Source organism: Cervus canadensis, chromosome 17 (genome assembly GCF_019320065.1).
Source record: "Cervus canadensis isolate Bull #8, Minnesota chromosome 17, ASM1932006v1, whole genome shotgun sequence".
Taxonomy (NCBI): Eukaryota; Metazoa; Chordata; class Mammalia; order Artiodactyla; family Cervidae; genus Cervus; species Cervus canadensis.
The window spans coordinates 47,184,158-47,205,707 of NC_057402.1; the positions used below are offsets into that span (position 1 = coordinate 47,184,158).

General features: G+C 36.4%; 1 protein-coding gene across 4 annotated transcripts in view; it reads right to left on the reverse strand.

The window, feature by feature from the left end:
• Nucleotides 1–21,550, reverse strand: part of FANCI (FA complementation group I) — a 62,992-nt gene that overhangs the window by 41,026 nt on the left and 416 nt on the right. For all 4 annotated transcript variants that reach the window (XM_043489718.1, XM_043489715.1, XM_043489716.1 and 1 more), the window contains exons 2-12: nt 19,098–19,200; nt 13,710–13,782; nt 9,065–9,195; nt 8,490–8,646; nt 8,351–8,408; nt 6,858–6,899; nt 6,408–6,531; nt 5,910–5,995; nt 4,241–4,367; nt 988–1,080; nt 215–351 (exon numbers count right to left, since the gene is read on the reverse strand). In XM_043489718.1, coding sequence (XP_043345653.1) covers nt 215–351; nt 988–1,080; nt 4,241–4,367; nt 5,910–5,995; nt 6,408–6,531; nt 6,858–6,899; nt 8,351–8,408; nt 8,490–8,646; nt 9,065–9,195; nt 13,710–13,782; nt 19,098–19,181 — 1,112 coding nt within the window. In that variant the 5' untranslated portion in view covers nt 19,182–19,200. The remainder of the gene's footprint in view (nt 1–214; nt 352–987; nt 1,081–4,240; nt 4,368–5,909; nt 5,996–6,407; nt 6,532–6,857; nt 6,900–8,350; nt 8,409–8,489; nt 8,647–9,064; nt 9,196–13,709; nt 13,783–19,097; nt 19,201–21,550) is intronic.

Genomic DNA, 21,550 nt, shown 5'->3' on the forward strand with positions numbered 1-21,550 from the left:
CTTCAGTTTCGTGTTCTTGCTAACAAGGTGGCCAAGAAATCAGGCCTTGGGATTTAAGAATCTTCTGATACAGGAAAGTCTGCTTGATCAATTTTAAGGGATTTAAACCTTGATATGTAAAGTCAACAGTTTTCTCTGATGGGCCATAAGTATGGTACCACACTGCATTTTCTAACACTAAAGAGCTTACAAATCTTTTGGTTCATAAACTTACCTATTATTTACCACTTCCAAGATCATGGTTGAAATACAACATCCATGAGGAAATAGACTCTGCATATATTTTGCGCCTTCGAGAAGCTGAACATCCTTAAAGCTTTTTATAACTGAAGACTTTAAAAAGTCAAACACCTATCATAATGAAAGAAATAGGAAAATGAAGCAAAAAATGTATAGCCCATACCAGAGAATCTTAACCCTGTAACTGTTCCTACTTGCTGCCACACACTCATATCCCTACAACTGTTTCAACAGATGAGCATGATGCAAAAATTATGACTTTCAGTGAGAACTTAAAGGAGCTGAAGACATGCCTGTCTTGAGAGCAAAATGGCTAAAAATAAATATTACCCACACCCAGGGAAACACATATGAGAAAAAAGGGTAAAGGATTTTATAGTTTCATTCTTGCAAATAACCTATTCTCATTAATTTCAACTTGGTCAAGGACTATTTCTTAGAAAGCTACAATATAATATGACTGCTATGAATAGCCAGCTAAACTTGCCATTCTTGCTACCTGGACTGTGTGATATTCCCACTGCTATTTCCATCTCAGCCCCTGGCTTGCCACACAGTCGGAAACAGAAGTATAAATCAAGTATCTGAAGAAGTCTTCAAGCAGCTCCCAGAGAAGAGTGTGGGCCTACATTCTTACAGGGTAATTTGCTGCTGGTAGGATGGGAGTGAAATTGTTTAGGAAAGGATAAACAGGCTCTTATATTCCTTATCAACTACAGAAGGAAACCAAAAGTCACTCATAAATACCTGTTCCTCAAATCTTTGTACTCTTGTTACAGAGAGCAAGAGGGCGATGCTGAAAGGACATATAATAGTGCTGAAATCTCCTTGCTGCGCTGCCTAGAACAGATAAACCGAAAAGAAGTCATAACTTACATCTGAAAAATATAACATATCCTACTTAAAAACAGGTCCTTAAGTGGATCAGAAACCTAAACCTAAGAGCTAAAACTATAAAACTTTTGGGACTTCCCTGGCAGTCCAGCAGTTAACTCTGTGTTTCCAACTCAGGGAGTGCAGGTTCAATTCCTGGTTGGGGAACTCAGATCCCACATAACACAGTATGACCCCCCCAAAAAAAGCCTATAAAAACTTTTAAAAGAAAACACAGCAGAAAATCTTCAAGACTTTGGATTAAAGATTTCTCAGATACAATGCCAAAAATATAATTTATGTTAAGTAAAAAACTGATAAACTGGGCCTCATTAAAAATCAAAACTCTGGTGCTTCAAAGGAAACACCATTAAGAAACAAGCCACAGACTGAAAAAAAATATTTGCTAATTACATACATGATAAAGGACTTGTACCCATAATATGCAAAGAAATCTTAAAACTATGTAAGTCATGCAATCAAAAGATGGGTAAAAGATTTGAATAGACATTTCATCAAAGATATCGTAGTTGTTGCTGTTCAGCTGCTCGGTCATGTCTGACTCTGCAATACAAAGATACCAGAACAGCCAATAAGCCGTGTTATAGCTATTAGAATAGGTATAAAAAAAGACAGCAACAAATGTTGGCCACGATGCGGAAAAAAAAGGAGTCCTCATACAGTGCTGGTGGCTGTGTAAAATGTTGTAGCCACTTTGGAGGACAGTTTGGTAGTTTCTTTAAAATATAAACATAAATGTATTACAAAACCCAGAAATTCTACTGGTAGGTATCTATCAAGAGAAATGAAAACATATATCCCGACACAAAGACGTGCATTTGGATGTTCACAGCAGCATTATTCGTATTAGCCAAAAAGTAAAAACAACTGGAATGTCATCAACTGGTGGACATCTAATCAATGGACACACATACACACACATAGTGGAAGACTATTCAACAACAAAAAAGAATGAAATACTGATAAATGCTACAACATGAATAAAAACCTTGAAAAATTATGCTTAATGAAAAAGCTATACACAAAATATTATATATTAAATGATTTCATTTATATGAAATGTCTGGGAAAGGTAAATCTATAGAAACAGGCATGAAGGATCTTACAAGGTGATGAAAATGTTCCAAAATTGAATTATGATGATGGTTGTTGCATAACTGGGTAAACTTATGAAAAATCACTGAATTATACTTTAAAATGAGTATATTCTACATTACATAAATTGTAACTCAATAAAGTTAAAAAATAGGTTTTTGAGCCCTAAAAGAAATGGTAGACAACAAAAGAAAAAAAAGAAATCAAAGATGAATAAAACAGAAAACCAACAAACAAAAATAAAACAGTAAACAAATACAAAGCTGGTTCTTTGAAAAGAACAGTTACTAGCAACCTAAATAAAAGAAAGGAAATAGACACAGAGAAGATAAAGGAGCTTTAAAGGTTACTTTTCACATTTGTCTTTAAATATCTTCTCCTACAAAAGGGACCTGAGGCTCCTTGGAGAAATCAGATGCGATAAGGAAAGTACAGGTGTATCTTGGATAGCTTATGCCATGGAAGTGCTCAAAGACTAACGGGGTCATGTCAGAAGGACACATAAGCCAACCTCAGGGATCCAAATGGCCAAATATGGATCATTTTGGGTACTGTTTATGAGTACATGGAATTTTAAAAGGTTCATGGTTGCATAACAATATTCAAAAAAATGGAGGTGTGGGGCTCTTTTCACAGAAAACCAACTAGAAGGAATGACCAATAAAAACTTCTGATTTTAATTCTACTATTTTGCAACTCCCAGTATAACTACTGATTTAGGACAAGAATCATTAATAGATGGGAAACCAAAATCCACTGTGTTAAAGGTTGCTGAGGAAAGGATTTTCACATGTCTCAAATTATGACCCCAAGGATTACTTTCTAATTACAAAGGGAAACATATCTTTGCAAGTGAAGAAAACTGCTGGTCCTTGTCTTAATCAAATGATTTGGCTAAGATTGCCTGGTACTATGAGCCTTTTGATGTGATGCAATAGAATAGTGATAGCAAAATAAAGCCTCTGGGACAAATCTAGCTCACCACCTATTTTTATACAGCCCATAAGCTAAGACTGCTTTTCACATTTTTAATTGTTGAGGGGAAAAAAGTCAAGGGAGTAATAGTATTCCATAACACATGAAAATTAAATAAAATTAAAACTCAGTGCCCATATAGTTTCACTGGCCCACAGCCACACTCATTCATTCATGTGTTGTCTCCAGCTGTCTTCTTGCTACAAGAGTAGTTTAGCGGTGACAGAGACCATATCATCTGCAAAGCCTGAAATAGTTTATCTGGTCCTTCAGAGAAAGTTCACTGACTCCAACAAGAGAAAAAATACAACAGCACTTGTGACATATTCTCACCAAAAATGTTTAACTTGAATCTAATTACGGGGAGACAATAAGACAAATCTGACAATGTGAGACACAAGAAAACTGGGCAGGATTCTTAAAAAATTCAATAAAAAGGTATTAATCCTTATTATTACAAGACACATGTGGACATATTCAGGCACTGAAGTGTCAACATTTCTTCTTTTAAATAGTTCAGAAAAAATATACTTGAGAGAGGTGAGATAAGGTAAATGTAGTAAAATACTTAAAGAGTTCAAAACATTTCTAGTTTTTATCTTACTACTTTACAAATATTTTAAAATGACTTAGCTTCACAAAACTCCATGATTTACTATGAGAACTCCATGACTTACTAAGTGACAATTTCCCTAATTCGCAAATAAGGAAACAGGTCAAGAGTGAAGTTCATATAATAATGGAGCTAAGGCTAAATTTTGAGTTTCCTCCAGAACAGTCTTCATCTTTAAAAAAACAAATAAAAAACACTAGAACACTTAAGATGTGGTTTTAAAATGAGACTTGCTTAAGAATATACTGGTATCATATATCTTCCACTTTCAAAGTTAAAAAAGAGACCCTCTAGACCCAGGGTCATTCTATAGTATTTCTATGTATTGGTTTCCTGTCATTAAACAGCATAAAAAGAAGCTTGAGTTCAAACGTCCTTATTTCATGAAGAGATCCTGGATCACCTTAAGAGTCTGGTTACTACCTTTAAGTGTCTCAGTAGTTCTCTGCCTAGCTCAAAATCCAACTTGATGGCAAACACAATGTGTAGAATAATGGTGCCTTCCACATGACGAAGTTCATCCAGTGGTACAGTAACAAGATCCAAGTACCTAAAAGATTCAACAGAAAGGTTTGAGCTATAGCTTGACCAAGAGACAACGGTGCATTTGCTCACATGAACGAATAGAAAAACTCAGGCTGAACTAACAGGATCATTGGAGGCAGGCAGAAAGTACAAAATCTACTGTCTTATTCTCTGCTCCTTTTCATAAAACTTCTTGAATGAACTGTCTATGGTCATTATTTCCACTTGTTTACCTCTCCCCAGTTAAATCCAATTCAATTAGGCTTCTGTGCCCTCCCTAACCTCCCTTTCAATGCTATTTGATTATCCTTACAAAGGCTACAAACGACCTCTACATTGTCAAAATCAATAATCAAGTCTCATCTTAATTAAAGCCTCAGTAGATCTGACACAGTTGACCCCTTTCTTTCTGGAAACATGTTCTCTTAGCTCCTGGGGCACTGTCACTGGCCTCAAATTATTTGTGCTGGCTCATCCTTCAAGTGGTGGAATGCCTCTGAGAGTTCAATCTTGGGTTCCTTTTCTCTTTCCACAACTTGCCCAGGTGACCCTAAAGAGCCTGCAGGCTTCAGTCCCTTCCAATCTGTATCTCTGGTCCCAACCTCTCCCTGAAACTCCAGACTGCCTGCTCAGCACCTTCACATCAGATACTAATACATATCTCAAACTTACATGGTAAAAACTGAGCTTATTCTCCTCTAAACCTGCTATTCTGTCAGTCTTTCCTAACTCAGTACACAAGAACAACTTCTCATCAACTGCTCAAGTAAAATAACAGTTATTCCAGGTTAGCAGACTGAGATAGGATTAAAAGCACAAATTCTGCAGACAAATTGCTTGCATTCAAATCGCAAATCCAGCAATTTATGGCTATATAACCCCAGGGAATCCCTTAATTTCTCTGTGCCTTGGTTTCTCCAAGTATAAAATAGAGACAAAATGGAGTTGCTGTGAAGTTTAAAGTGCTAAGAACAGTACTTGGCGCATAGCAAGCATTCTACAAATATTTGCTTCAAAAACTCTTTTCCAGCCATACCGTGCTGTGTCCTGCCTTTGGACTAACTGTTCCACTAAGAATGTTCTTTTCCTTGATCCACATATTATGGCTGTTATCCTTCAGGCTTCAGTTAACACAGCACCTTCTCAGCGGTTTCCCTGACCACTCAACCCGACGTAGCTACACTGTCACTGGCACGTCATCCACTTGAAACATATGCATAGCACTTTCCACTCTAACACTTTTCTTGTCATTTCTTTTCTTTTCTCTTCTCATTAAAATTTCTGAACTTTGACTGGTTCATCACTGGCCCAGGTCCAATAGCTTCTGACACAAAATAAACACGTAATAAATGCCTTTGAAGTTTGTAACTACAGAGTCATTATTGCTATTTTCCAGGAAAGATTAAAATAAAAGAGTTGAGGAGACTACACTATTTTTTAATTTTATTACTGAGCAGCTAAGGGAACTAGGGAAATTCTATACTGAGGGGAAGGTAGGGACTGAAGAGTTAGACAATGAGATGATGAATTTGGAAAAATGATTTTATTTCTATACTCTTTGACTCACTCATCACCACTTTGTTCCTCACTGTGTTGCTGATCTAGCTTGTTGAAGAAAGCTATGATTCCTGCCAAGACCCTCTTCCGGCTTCCCTGAAAAAGAATAAAACAAAATAAATAAGGGCAAGTTAAAGTACTTTTCAGCTTAAAGAATTTTCAAGTATGAATTTAAATAAATTATAAGCTAGACTCACACTAAGAATTTATAGAACACTTTCATAAAAACACTTTTTGAAACTGAGTTTGAAATACATCTTAATATCAGACTCTAAGGGGCCTATAATCCACCCTTTCAGAGCTCTTCATCCCTCTTCCTACCACACACATGAGACCAGAGATAGTACACATTCACTCCGGCTGAGGACCATGACATTTTTAGTAGACCAAATCATCATATGTGAAATGAAAGCTTCTATGTCCTAGTACATAAAATAAAGAGTGTGAATAAGCTGAATGGTACTAATTGGTCATTACACCAGAGTTTAAAAAAATATTTTATTTATACCTTTGAGGAGAGAACCAGAAGCTGATAGACTAAGGGTGGTATTTCTTGAAGATTCAATTTGGAGAACACTTTCAACACTTTTTCCACCACAAATTCCACCTCTTCTGCAGTCAGAGGGACAGCCCTGTGGATCAAAGATTCTAAAGGTTAGAGACTAATTTGGGAGATATCAGAAAATTGTTAATTGCCTCTTTTGATTTTTCTCTAATAGAGAACCTTAAAGGAAACCAATAACCTTACCTCAGCAAAATTATCTTGGAAAAAAACATTATAAAGTTATACTTTAAATAAGAAGTTAAAGCAAAAAAGGGTGGGGGGAAATCTTGTAACAAAACAGAGGTACCAATACTCTTACTGAGGAGCAGTGGTTTTTGAGCTTACTCCATTTCAACTTCTAGCAGGTAAGTTCTCACAGCAGGATTAAAAAGAAAAGGGAATGATGATACTTACTTGAACATAGAGGTGAGTTGGATTACATACTGATGATCCCATCTGATTAAAAATGAAAAAGAAAAGTTTGTGTTCTTTTAACTTATTTACATGTTACTTTGTAAAATTAGCAAGGAAGAAAAGAACAGGGCCCTTTCAAGTTTGATTTGCTGCCACTGGGAAACAAGATCAAAGAAATGACATTTAAAACAATGAAATAACCACTTTAACCTACCAGACTGGCTTGATGACATTCAATGCTAGTGAGATTTTGGTAAACAAACACTTCACATACTATTTCGGGGAACATACACTGATATGATCCTTCTGGGAAGACAAGTTGGCAATACTACTTATCGACTTTAAACATGCACATAACCAAAGAGCCACCCAGCTCTTGCTATTAGGAATATATCCCATGTACATGCTTATAAAAGGTCACCCAGACATAAAAGAGTGTTAACAGCAACATCTTTTATAATAGCAAAAAACCAAATAGCCAATATTATTTATTGGCAAAAACTAAACAATCTAACAATTAGAGATTAGCCAAATATTAGAATACTATGGAACTATTAAAAAGAATGATGTAAGGTAGTATATGCTGACATGAACATATGTGTTAAATGAAAAATGCAAGGTATATTACAATGTGGAATGAATAAACTTTTGTGTAAATAAGAACTAATAAATGGATATACATACATGAGCTGATACATGCTTAAAATCATTTCTGTAAGAGACCTCATGAACCATGAAAGCAGTTATCTCTGGTTTAGATAATCTAGTTCCTTTCAATATACTGAAGTATAATCACAGTATTATGTAAGTTAGTATTCTATTCATTTCAGACTATATATAGATATATATACATATAAAGATACATATTAAGGATCTCTTACTATATACACATACACACAAAGATCTTTCATCTTTGCTATATGTCTTTATATATTTCATTTTTAATGGGTATAAATTACATGGAGTGGCTCTTTCATAGCTTACATACCACAACTTACATATCTCTATTATTGTATCCTTAAGTTAGTCACAAATTTCTGTGTTGAAATGTTCATGTATGAAGACTTTCTTATACAATGCAGTTTTTCCTTAGTGTAGACACTAGTATTTCAGATTTAAAGATACAAATATCAGGTTTAAAGATAAAAATATCACTTATATATCACCCATCCCCCCAAAAAAAATAAAAGATAGTGGCAAGATGACTTTCTAGCCTTGAAGACCCTGGGACTCCAAATAATACTATAGGGCTAAACTGCTGTGTTAAGATGAACAGTTAAGTAAGTAGAGACTGTATGTATAATGTTAGAACAAAGAATACAGCAAATAACCTCTCTCAAAAACTGATCACGGACTAAATGGTTTTATAGTAGTAAATCATAAACAAAAAAATGGACTAAAACTTCAGTGATATAAATTCCCAAAATAACGGTATTCCTTTTTTTGGTGACTTGTAGTCCTGAGAAAAGTTCTTCATATTATTAAGGACTTACCTGCCAGAACAGAAGGTGTTAATCAACTGCTTCTTACAGTCTTCCCCACTTAGTTCACCTAGAAAAGCAAAATACACTGAAGAATAAATCCAATTAAGTGAAGAGAGAAAAATGCTACTAAGACTGGAAGAAAAACTACCTTTTCCATAAGTCAGATTTTCCTTTTTGGTACCAAGGGCAGTGAGAATAATGGGTAACAGCTCCAAAGATTTTCCATTTGTTAGCTTGCCTTCATTGATAGCACCAACAAACTCATTGGCTAATTCAACCAATAACTGTCCTGGAAAACGGTGAACCTAAAAGTTCACGGGATTAAAAAACATTAAGCAGATATCTAGATATTTGGTACCTCTTTCTAAGAAACTGTCTTTTGCTGAGTTGACAGAACTGGCATTGAAGCCCAAAACTGGTTCTAAAAGTGATTCAGGGAATCATTCTGCTCTGGTAAAGGATTTCAAAAGGTCAGGATCTTCTATTAGTTCCCTGATGTTCTTAAATATTCCAGTTCTTGAAAGAGACACACGTCCATGATACCGGAAACCAAACATAAACATCTAGGTGGTTCATGGCTCATTCATCGGCTATTTTGTTTTAGAATGGTAGTTCTTATTTATAAGTAAGAACTATGGTGGGTTTGTTTTCCCTCCCTCAACAAATTACAAACCCCGCTCCAAATCCAACCAAAACCAAAGAAGTTTTTGTTTTCCATCTCACCTCCAGCATTAGTAGTCCTATGATTTCAGATGCTACTTCTTTCTGTAAATCCCCTGATTCCAACAACTGGATACAACAAATGTATATCTTAAGTCTCTTAAGAGCTCCAGCTTCCTCAGAACAGGGTAAACCTTATTGTTTTAAACAGGTAGTACAGAAACAAAGAAAAAAACGAAGAAGTCTTACAAGGTTGAAAGGCAAACAGGAATAACAAACAGCTTTGCAATTGAATATAGAAACAGAATTATCGAAATACTTATTACTATGGTACTTAGAACAGCAATATATGGGAGCTTTGAAAAAGTCTTTTAATTTAGACAGAAAACTGAAATACCACCTTTTCTGCACACTTCCATCCATGCCATTAATTTTTAAAGTAATTTTATAGTGCAGAAGGAACACCTTCTAATATTTCTTAAAGCTTTTCTGGGATCCAGTAACCCAAATTAAGTAACATACTTTTCTTCAAAACATCATCACTGAGTGAAGTCAGCAGGAAAATAGAGAAAAATATCTTGAGATGAATGGGGAAAAAAAAAAAACACACTCCAAAAGTTATTGGATACAGCTAAAGTAGAACTTATAAAGAAACTTATAGCTGTAAATACCTATATTAAAAAAGGTCTCAAATCAATAACCCAAGCTTCTACCGTAAGGAATTATAAAGAGATGAAACTCAAACCAAGTGAAAAGAATATAAAAATAAAATCAGACAAAAATGAAAGAGAATAGAAGAATAAAAATCAAGGAGACCAAATCTTTTTCTTTGAAAAGATAAACAAAATTGAAAAATCTTCAGACTGACCAAGAAAAAAAAGGGAGAAGAATCAAATTACTAAATCAGGAATGAGAGTGGCATTACTACCAATCTTGCAGATATAAAAAAAAAATAAAGTAATACAATAAACAACATATGAAATTAATAAATTGCTATAAAGACACAAAGTATCAAAATTGACTAAAAAAGATAACAGAAAACCAGAACAGACTTATAAATAGAGACTGAATTAGCAATAAAACCTCTTCTACAAAGAAAAGTCCAGAACCAAATGGCTTTACTGATGAATTCACCAAACATTTAAAGAATTAACAGCAACTCTTCCAAAAAACAGAAGAGAAGGTAACATTTCCAAACTGATGTCTATGAGGTCAATATTACCTTTATATCAAAACCAGACAAACATATTCAGACAAAGACATGAATGATATTCCTTGTGACTACAGATGCAAAAATCCTCAACAAAATATTAGCAAACTAAATTCAGCAATATAAAACAAAGATTGTAACCCAACTGGATTTAACCTAATAACACAATACTGGTTCAATGTATGAAAATCAATTTCACATACCACATAAATAGAATAAAGGATAAAAGTCACATGGTCACCTCAGCAGATACAGAGAAAGCATTTGAAAATTTCAGTACTGTTTCATGATTTAAAAAAACAATCAAAAAACTAGGACTAGAAGGAAAACTCCTTAACCTGATAAAGGGCATCCATGAAAAACCCACAGCTAACATCATACTTACTAATAAAAAACTGAAAGATTTCCCCCTGAAATCAGGAAAAAAACAAGGATGTTCACTCTCATCATTTCTATTCAATATTGTACTGGAGGTTCCAACTGAGGTAACTAGGTTAGAAAAATAATAAAAGGCATCTAGTTTGAGAAAGAAGTAATCTATTTGAAGATGACATAATTTTGTTTATAAGGGATCCACAAAAAAGAAACTATTAGAATAAACAAGTACAGGAAGGTTGCAAGATATGAGATCAATATACTCATCTACTGCGTTTCTATATACTAGTAGTGAACAATGAGAAGATTAAATTAAGAAAACAATCTCATTTACAATCACATCCAAAGAATAAAATACTTCAGAATAAATTTAATAAAAGTAGTGCAACACTTATACTCTGAAAAGTACAAAATATTGTTGAAAGAAATGAAAAAGAACCTAAGTAAATGGAAAGATATACCATATTTATTAGTGGAAGACATATAAAGATAGCAATACTTTCCACAGATAGATTCAACATAACCCCTATCAAAAACCCAGTTTCCATTTTCGCAGAAATTGACAAGCTAATCTTAACATTCATATGAGAACTCAAGGGACCCAGAATATCCAAACTACTTCTAAAAAAGAAAACAGTGGAGGACTCACACTTCGCAATTTTAAAGCTTACCACAAAGCTATTCTAATCAAGACAGTGTGGTGCTGACACAAGGAGAGACATGTAGATCAAGGGAATACAACTTTGAGTCCAAAAATAAACCCTAGCATTTATGGGCAACTGATTCTCAATAAAGGTACTATTGAAAATGGGAAAAGAGATTTCCCTGGTGGTCCAGTGGCTAAGACTCTGTGCTCCCAATGCAGGCGGCCTAGGTTCAATCCCCGGTTACGGAACTAGATCCCACATGCTGCAACCAAGACACAGCACAGCCAGATAAATAAATAAATATTTTTAAAAAGAAGGGGAAAAAATGGGGAAAAATTAAGCTGGACTCCTACCTCACATCATATACAAAAATTAACTCAAAAATAGATCAAATTTATAAGTGTAAAAGCTAAGATTATAATCTTGAGAAGAAAACATAGGTATAAATCTTTGTAACTTTGGATTAAGCAATGATCTTTTAGACAAAAATCCAAAAGCAAAAGCTACAAAAAATTAAGCAGACATCAAAATTTAAAGCTTCGTGCATCAAAAGATACATTAAAAAAATGAAAAGAACCTAAAATGGAAGAAAAACTTTGTGATTCACACATCTAATAAGGGACTTATATCTAGAATATTTAAATACTACAACTCAGTAATAAAAAGACAATCCAATTTTTAAAAGGTCAAATAATTTGAACACAGATTTCTCCAAAGACATACAAATTGGTCAGGAAGCACAAGAAGAGATATTCAATATCATTAGCCGTCAGCGAAATGCAAATCAAACCCACAATCAGATACCACTTCACACTCACCAGAGTGGATAGAATGAAAAAGACAATAACAAGTGTTGACAAAGGATGTGGGAAATGGGAATCCTTATTCAATACTGTTGGAAACATGATGTAGCAGCTTTGGGAAAACAGCTCATCAGTCCTCAAACACTTAAACATTGAGTCACCATGCTGCTGCTGCTGCTAAGTCACTTCAGTTGTGTCCAATATGACCTAGCAATTCTACTCTTAAATATTTACCAAACAGAAATGAATATGTGTTTATACAAAAATTTGTAGCAGTATTCATAATTGTTAAAAAGTGTAGATAACCTAAATGTCCACCCATTCATGAATGGAAAAGTATGATCTATTCAGATAATGGAATATTATTCAACAAATAAAAAGAAATGACATACTGATATAGGTTACAACACGGGTGAATCTTAGTAACCTTACGGGAAGTAAAAGAAGCCAGTCACAAAGGACACATATAGTATGATTCCACTTTTATGAAATAGCCAGAATAGGCAAATCTATAGACAGAAAGCAGATAAGTGGTTTCTTAGGGCTGGAGTCAATCAGGAATTTAGGAAGGTGACAGCTAAGGAAGGTAAAGTTTCTTTCAGGGATAATAAAAATACTCGAAAATTGTGACAGGTGTGCATCTTGGTGAATATATTAAAAGCCACTAAATAGATATTTTAAGTGGGTGAATTTTATGATGTCAATTACATCTCAATAAAATAATGTATACTTTAAAAGGGTGAATTTTTTAGTACATGGATTATATCAATTTTTTAAAACGTCATCATTAGCTAACTATTGGTCCTTCACAGAACTGATTTAATAGGATTAAAATAGTTGAGGCAGTTTCCATAAATACTCAATAATTCGTGCTACTTTGAAACTAGGATTTCCAAATCTATGATTTTAAATAAGGTAAAAATAAGGTTAGTTACAGAAGTGGGAGCCATGATGATCTATTCCCGGTTTTACTCTTATTACTTTCACTTAGTATACAGAGGCAGCAGCTCCTGATTCTCCATTACTTCCTGGTCTCTGATATTTCTACAAAACAGTCATTTAAAAAGTTTCCAAATTTTAAATATGTGTTTTTGAAACCTGCAAGGCAAGACCCAATTACTTGAGGGGGTAAGAAAAATAAACCAAGTTAAAATAACCTGCTAAGGGTCTAAAGCCACTTTTAATTTGTGCTTATAGAATTTTATTCTACTACAATTTACAAAATGACTGTGAGTTACAATCTGCAACAATATAAAACTGGCCCTTGTTCAAGATACGGAAACAAATATGCCCCACTGGGAATTAAGCATCTCTAAATAAGTCAACTAAGATACTCCATTTCGTTAACTCAGAGCTCCCTAGCCTCTTGTTAAATACAGATTAAATATTAACTATTGCCGTTCTCCATAAGCTTAAAAAGCACAAGTAAACCAAACCGTATTTTATTAAGTACATCCTTTCCAGGTTCCAAAACTAGCAATACATCTCAGATAGCCACTTCTACCTGCCTTAGAAGAATTATTTAAGTCCACAAGATAGTGCTATTGATTCTGTGAAATCCCCAAAACAGAAAAGCTTCAGTGGTGCTTCAAGCAATACGAAAAATAGCAATAGGAGCCAAAAGTAAACAAACATACCAGTGAACCCAGAGAGAGAAGTGGCATTATTATTACCTTTGAAGATGGCTTTCAGCAGTGCTCCGGCAGTTTTTCCTTTCACTGCCTGATTCTGAAGGAGGTTAGTGAGCTACAAAAAAAGAAAGGAAAAGGTACAAGTCTGGCAACAATTTCCCTATTTGAATGACCTAAACTCCCAATATGAAAAACGCTCATCTGTCAGGATCATATCTTTCAGAAATTCCAGGCATCAAAAATAACATATGTATTCACATTATAGCAGGGTGGATCATAAAATGATACTGGGCCGTCAAGATGAAATTTATTCATACGTTCTTTCTACAAACATTTATTAAATATTTAATCAGCACTAGGTATTGAGCTATGTTCTTGGGGATATACATTCATTCAACACTCTTTGAATATTTTCTTTTTCCTCGGCATTAGGTATACAAGAATGAACAAGACTGACATGATAGTCTGACTCAGTTTACAGTAGGATAGAAGGAAAAAGGGTAACAGGAAAAAAATCAGAAAAAGAAATGGTTGAAAAGACTGAAATAAACAATAATTGAGGAAAGGGAGGTAACTTCAGCTACAGTAGTCAGGGAGAAAGCGTCTCTGAGGCGGAGGACATTTCCATATAGAGAATTAGAGGATGAGAAAAAGCTGGTTATGCAAAGTGGGAAAAGGAAAACATTCAGATGAAGGTATTGTTACACGGAAAGGTCCTGAAGGAGCAAGAAGTTTGGCAAGTGGGATGGCCTGAAAAAAAATTTAAAAGACCAATTTGGATGAAAAGTAGTAAGGAAGAGTGGCACAAAATGAATTTCGAGAGAATCAGATGATAAGAATCTTGTAGGCCATGGTAGGAAGTTCAGATTTTTGTCTAAGTGCAATAGAAGTAACTAAAGAGAAGAGAGGGACATGATAGATGTTTAAAAAAAAATCAGTCTCTCTACTGTGGTAGAAAATACACTGTGGAAGGGTTTAAGAGTGAAATAGAAATGTTAGGAGATTGCTACAGTGATCAAGAGAGAGATAATGGCCTACACTGACGTAATCAGAAGTCATGAGTTGAACTGTGTTCCCCTCCAAAATTCATGTTTAAGTTCGAAGCCCCAGCACCTCAGAATGTGATTTTATTTGGAAACAGGGTCATTGTAGATGTAATTAGTTAAGGTGAGGTCATATGCGTAGGCCCTAATCCAATATGACTAAAGTCCTTAGAAGAATGGCAAACTTGGGACAGAAACACATACACAGCAAGAATGCTATGTGAAGATGAAGGCAGAGACCATGTGTAGGTGACACAAGGCCAGGAATGTCAAAGATTGTCAGCAATCGACCAGAAGCTAGGCGAGAGGCATGAAATGGATAATCACAGCCCTAGTAGGAACCAACAATGCCAACACTGTGATTCTGGACTTCTAGTCCTCAGAACTGTAAAAATAAGTAGCTACTGCAGTTTGTAATACTTTGTAAGATGAAGTACAGATGGTCCCCAACTTAAAACAATGGATGAACTGATGATTTTTCAACTTTACAGTGGTGCAAAAGTGATACACATTCAGTACATATTATATTTCAAATTTTTATCCTTTCCTGGGCTAGTGATCAGCTTTGGGATCACAAGGATAAACAACAAGTACACGTACAACCATTCTGCACCCATGCAACCATTCAGTATTTCACTTTCAGAATAGTATTCAATAAATTACATGAGATATTCAAGACTTTATTAAAAAAACAGGCTGTTGGACGATTTTACCCAACTGAAGACTAATGTAGGTATTCTCGGCATACTGAAAGTAAGGGTAGGCTACGAAGTTTGGTAGGTGTGTTAAATGCATTTCCGGTTTACGGTATTTTTCAATGTATAATATTTTCAACTTAAAATGGGTTTATTGGGATATAACCCCATCTTAATTTGAAAATCGGTACACTGAAGATATATTTGAGAGCTTGATCAGGAGGGCTTTACTATGGTCTGAATGTTTATGTCCCCCAAAATTCATGTGTTGGACTCTTCAGACCCATTATAATGGTATTTGGATGTGGAGACTTTGCAAGGTGAATAGGTATAAGGACAGAACTCCCACAAATGGGATTAGGGCTCTTATGAGAGATCCCACAGAGCTCCCAGGTTCCTTCTACCATATGAAGGTACAATATGAAGCCTGAAACCCAGAAGAGGGCGCTCACTTGACCCCACTGGAACCATCGTCCAGGACTTTTGGTTTCCAGAACTATGAGAAATAATTGTTGTTATAAGTCACCCAGTCTACTGTATTTTGTTACAGCAGCCTGAAAGGACTAAGACAAAGACAGATTTCCTCATGATTTAGAAGTGAAATGGCTGTGGTGATAAAGGAAAAAGAGAAATCAAGGAGAATTCAAAATTTCTGGCTTACGCAACTAACTGGGTAGATGGTGACACCATTTACTGACATGGTGAAAATTATGGATTAAGCAAGCATCTAAATCTTTCAGAGAGATTGTTAAAACAGAGACCTCCACTTGCAGTTTCTGATTTAGCAGATCCGATGTGGGGCTCAGAACTACTATTCCTAAGATACCCAAGTGGTAATGTCAAGTTGATAACTGGATATGCCAAAGTAGAGCTCAGAGAGGAAAGAGGTCAATGGGAACATGTAAGATCATCCAGGGAGAAAATGTAAAGATAAAAAAAGCACAAACATTCAGTGATTAAGCAGCAGCAGCCAGCAAAAACTGAGATGAGGTTGATAATATCCAGACAAAGGACTATCACAGAGGCCAAAACCAATACAATACTGAATTTGATCTTTTCTACATGTGCCTGCTCTTTCTGACTGGAGTTCATCTCTCCCTTCTTAAATACCTAATAAGGAAATAACTGACTGCTCCGCCTGGAACCTCCAATAGCCCTTGACATAACCCTCAGAGGAGAGGTTCCCAACCAGGGGCTACCCCCTCACCCCCACCCCAGGCAGGGTATACAGGGCAAAGTCTGGAGACATTTTTAGTTGTTATAACCGGAAGGGTGCAGTCACCTAATGGGTGTAGGCCAGGGATGCTATTAAACAACCTACAATGCATAGGACAACCTCCCTCAATAAAGAATTATCCACTCTAAAATATACACAGTGCCAAGGCTGAGAAACCCTGACTCTTCTTGAAAAAATTCAGTTTTAAGAGAAGGCATAGTGGCATACAGGGAAAAAAACTGGCCCCAGAATCAGAAGACCCAGATATGAATCCTCGCTTTGTCATATATTAGCTTTATAACGTCAAGTTATTTAACCTCTGTTACGTGTGTCTACTTCCTGCCTCAAAGCACTGTTAGAAGGATTACATTAGATGACAGGCAGAGGACCCTGTACAGGTCTAGGGCACAGCAGGCTCTCACACAAATTAGCTCTCTTCCACTCCTTCTGTCCTCTACTCCTACTTCGTCTTCCTCCCTCTAGTTACATGATCTGCGGTCTTAGTTTTTGACCTTATTCAGTTCCCTTTTTACTGCATTTTAAAATGCAAAAGTAAACCAAGTGTGTATTAGTCACTCAGTCATGTCCGACTCTTTGTGACCCCATGGACTGCAGCCCGTCAGGGTCTTCTGTCCATGGGATTCCCTTAGGCAAGAAAATTAGTGGGTTAGCCATTCCCAGCTCCAGGGGATCTTCCCCAACGAGAGACTGAATCCAGGTCTCCTGCACTGCAGGCAGATTCTTTACCGTCTGAGCCACCAGAAAAGCTCCAGGTAAGGTTAAGTATCCTCCTTACGTTGAAAAGCTTAAAATTTTTCTTTTAGTGGACAGACTGGAACTACCAAGTTAATGGCACCATCAAAATAGATTTTTTTTTTTTTCCAAAATAGATTTTTATAAGACAGGACAGTCCTCATTTTCTGTTGTCTGATGCTTCCTCATGATTAGACTGAGTTTATGCATTCTTGGCCAGAATACAATTGATATTGTGTCCTTCTTGGAGTATCACACCTGGAGGCATGTGATACCATCTGTCCTTCACTGGTAGTATGAGTCTGATCACCCAGTCAAATGTGTTGCCTTATTTTCCCACTTTATAATTATTTTTTTTCCGCCCTTTGCAACCAGTATGCAGTTTGTGGAAGAAACTTTAAGACTATGCAAGTATCGTGTTCCTCATCTAACTTTCTCTTGTATAATGAAAAAGCCCAGCAGCAACCTCTGATATCAGGTTCTCAAAGTCAGCATCACCAGGTATGACATATCACAAGCCCAATGATATGACACACAGTGAAAAGGCATGGAGCCATTTCTGTGGTCTTTTTGCTAAGGATGCATGTCTTGAGTCTAATCATGAGACACATCAGACATTCAGCAAAATGATGGATCAAAACTTCTTCAGTGGTCTCAAAAGACAGAGAAAGACTGAGGAGCGGTTGCAGATTGCAGAAAATCAGGGGAAAATAACAATTAAGTGCAGTGTAGGATCCTGAGTAGGATTCTGGAACATAAAAAAAGCAGGTATCAGTGAAAAAAACTACCAGGTAGGGTTCAAATAGTCTTTAGTCTCACTGAAGGTGTTGTACAAATATTAACTTCCTGGTTCGTAAAATTTTACTGAAATTATTATGTAAGATGTTAACACTGGGGAGAGAACTATGTGGAAACTCTACTATTTTTACAACTTTTCTGTAAGTCTAAAATCAGTTCAAAATAAAAAGTTCAAAAAACTTCTCCCTGGATTTAGCATCCACTGCTGCTTCTGCCTGATCCAATGTTGATCATGATTATTGCCAGATGATGATTTTCTAACTTTATGGTAAGCAAGAACCTTTCTCACCATTTATTTTTATTATCAATATGGACTCACAGATTTCTTTATATTTCAGTGATTTATAATTCATAACTGAACTTGATTATTTTGAAGTTCACATTTCACCAATGGAAGCCCCTGCAAGCTGTCTTTATCAGGTTTAGGGCATCAATGTTATATTTTATAAAAAGCACTTGGAAGCTTTCCTTATGTATGTACATACATTATGTAATATATATGCTCTAAAACAACTTGTGTAGCACTGGGACTATCTAGCTCTTATCTCTGATCTCTAAAGGTTTGGTAGAAGCCTCCTGCAAAACTATCTGGGCCTGGTATTTTTGTTGAAGTATAACTGCTAATTTTTTTTCTTTTATGAAAATTGATCTGTTTAAGCACTCCATCTCAAACTGGGTCGATTTCATTAAACTGTATGTTCCCAAGAAATTATGCAGTTGTATAAATGTACAGAAATGCCCTAAGTAGTCCATGTCTCTTCCTCTCCCCCATTTCTTTACATCTATGAGTTGTTATCAAATAAACCCTTGTCTTCTAAGGAGAGTGGGGGATAGATGAAGTGGCAGAATTAATTCTAACATGTCCCTTGCATCTGTCATCATGCCTGGCATCTGCTTTTGGCAGAACCTGCTTCCCAATACTCACATCATCTGCTTTCAGGGTTTGAAGAAATTCCTGTAGGCTGTCTGCTGTTTTTTCTGCTGCTAGAGATAAAATTTTCTGGTCCATTATTGCACACAGCAAGGAACTGAAAAGGAAAAATGTCAAGAGCTGGATGAAACTACGAAAAGTAAACAAATTTGATTTTTTCCCTTCTCTCCTTGTTAACTGAGTATTTCAAACATGTTATGTACACAATGGGTACTCAACAGGCTAAGGACTACCAATTGTAGGAGTAGGTGATTCTTAGCCAAACCAAAGAATCTGGAGAATCCCCTGGAATTTCCTTATTAGAAAGCTGTAGTCTAACCAAGTGGTCTCATAATTCAATTATTCACATTTTCTTTTTTTTTTTTTTTAGTATCTACCCATTATGCTACCTAGAACAAAGCTGTCATTTAACAGTATTGCAAATATATACTATTATCTACACATACACAATAAATGAATAAAGCAATAGCACTGCAAATGCATTTATACCAATTAAATGGTGTAAAAATAAATGAGAAGTTAACAAGGCTAAGAAATAAATGTGTGCTCAAACATCAAGCAGGCTTCCCAGCAAAGGAAACCTTGAACTGGAATGTAAAGATTAAATTTAAATAGTCACCAGAACCACATGGTACATTACTGGGAAGGAAAGTATTGTCAACAAAGGCATTCATAAGGGAATCTGAAAAACTTACTTGGGGAAAATGAGTACATAGCCTGAGGTAGAGAGTTCAGCTAGGGGAGCAGTGAGAAGGCAAGCTAGTAAAAGGGTGGGGCTAAACTGTGCAAGATCTTAAACGTCGAATTAAGGAAGTTAGACCTTATTCTGTAAGTAGTAGTGACAAAAAGGTCTGGAGTAAAAGAGAATCTGACAAGACTGAATCGATGTTTGAGGAAACTAAATATGGCATCAATGCGCAGATTAAAGTAGGGAGGGAATAACAAACAAGAGCATAGGCTAAGAGGCTACTGGGAGCTATTTCAGCAGTAGTGACAAAGGCTGGTGTTGGTGGCTGACTCTGGAGAGAGCAAAGCAAAGGGTGAAATCGAAGCACATTAGGCAGATAGGCTTCAGTGAGTAGTGAATAGCTATGGGAGTATTACGAGAAGAGGGCAATGCACACTGGTGGAAGAAAAACCCCTTCCTGTATTTCCTGCTGTTTTCAATCTCCCTAAATTATACCATCATCCACCCAGCTGTTGAAACAAGAAACCCTGGCAACATTCTTAACCACTTCACCTTCATCCTCCACAGCCACTACCAAGTCCTGTGTCCCCAGACATCTCTCAAGTCTACTTTTGAGATCCACTACTGCCACATTATTCCAAAGTCACCACCATCTCTCACCGGAACTACTACACAGCTTCCTAACTCATTCCCCACAGAGCAGCTAAAATGTCTTTGAAACAACAAACCAGATTTGTGAGTCATCCTCATCTTAAAAACGATTTGGTGGCTTTCCATTATTAGTCCAAAATCCTGACGTCAGGATATAAAGGTCTAGTCCATGCTAATTCCCTTTCATCATTCTATATGCCAGCTACACTGAACTGCTGAGTCCTTCAAACCCCCAAGTCCCTCCTGCCACAGACAATTTCACATGATTTTCTGTCTGGAACTTATATAAAAATAAATACCCCTTCTTTCATCCACTGCCCACCAATCTTTTTATTGTTAATTCCTAAAAATCCTTCAGGTCTCAGCCCAATCCCACACTCCTTTACAAGCTCAGTCTAAACACTCCCCTATTACATTCTTTCAAGGCAACTGTAATCTCTCACCATCACCACACTTTTAACATTACACTTATTAGATTAAGAACTACATCTCCCACTCCATCACAAACTCCAGGAGGGCAGCGGGCCATCTCTGGTTTTGTTTATCACCGAATCTCCAAGACTTAGCACAGTACCTGGCTCGTAATAGGTGCCCAATAAATATTTGTGGGAAAAATGATACTGATCCTCACACCAGTCCTGTGACTGGTGCTATTACTCCCAATTCAGATGAAGATCTTTTGGGATTCAGAGAAATTAAGGAACGTCCCCCACGGTTAGAAGGCTAGTAAGTTGCAGAAGTAGAACTGAAACTTAAGTCTGTCCAACTGCAGACTCCAAAACCCATGCTTTTACCCACTACTGGGGACTCTTACCTACGATTAGCCCCTCTGTTAGGGGCTGAGTGGTAGTAGAGGATTCAGAAAAGGCATACGGACCAAAAGAGACGTCCAGCCCTAAAGGGAAGATGCTGAACTCCTTCTATTTCAGCAGGTACATTTGCTAAATTAGTCCTAAGACCAGAATTGAGTAGCACACAGATAGGTGGCTGTTAAGTCCCTGTGCGGATAGCAGACTCCTTGTCAAGAGGCCCCGAGGTTAGTGAGGCACCGCGGAAGGGAGACGCCGCGGGTTTAGCACCCGGGCTTCTCAGAGAGCGAGAAGTAAAC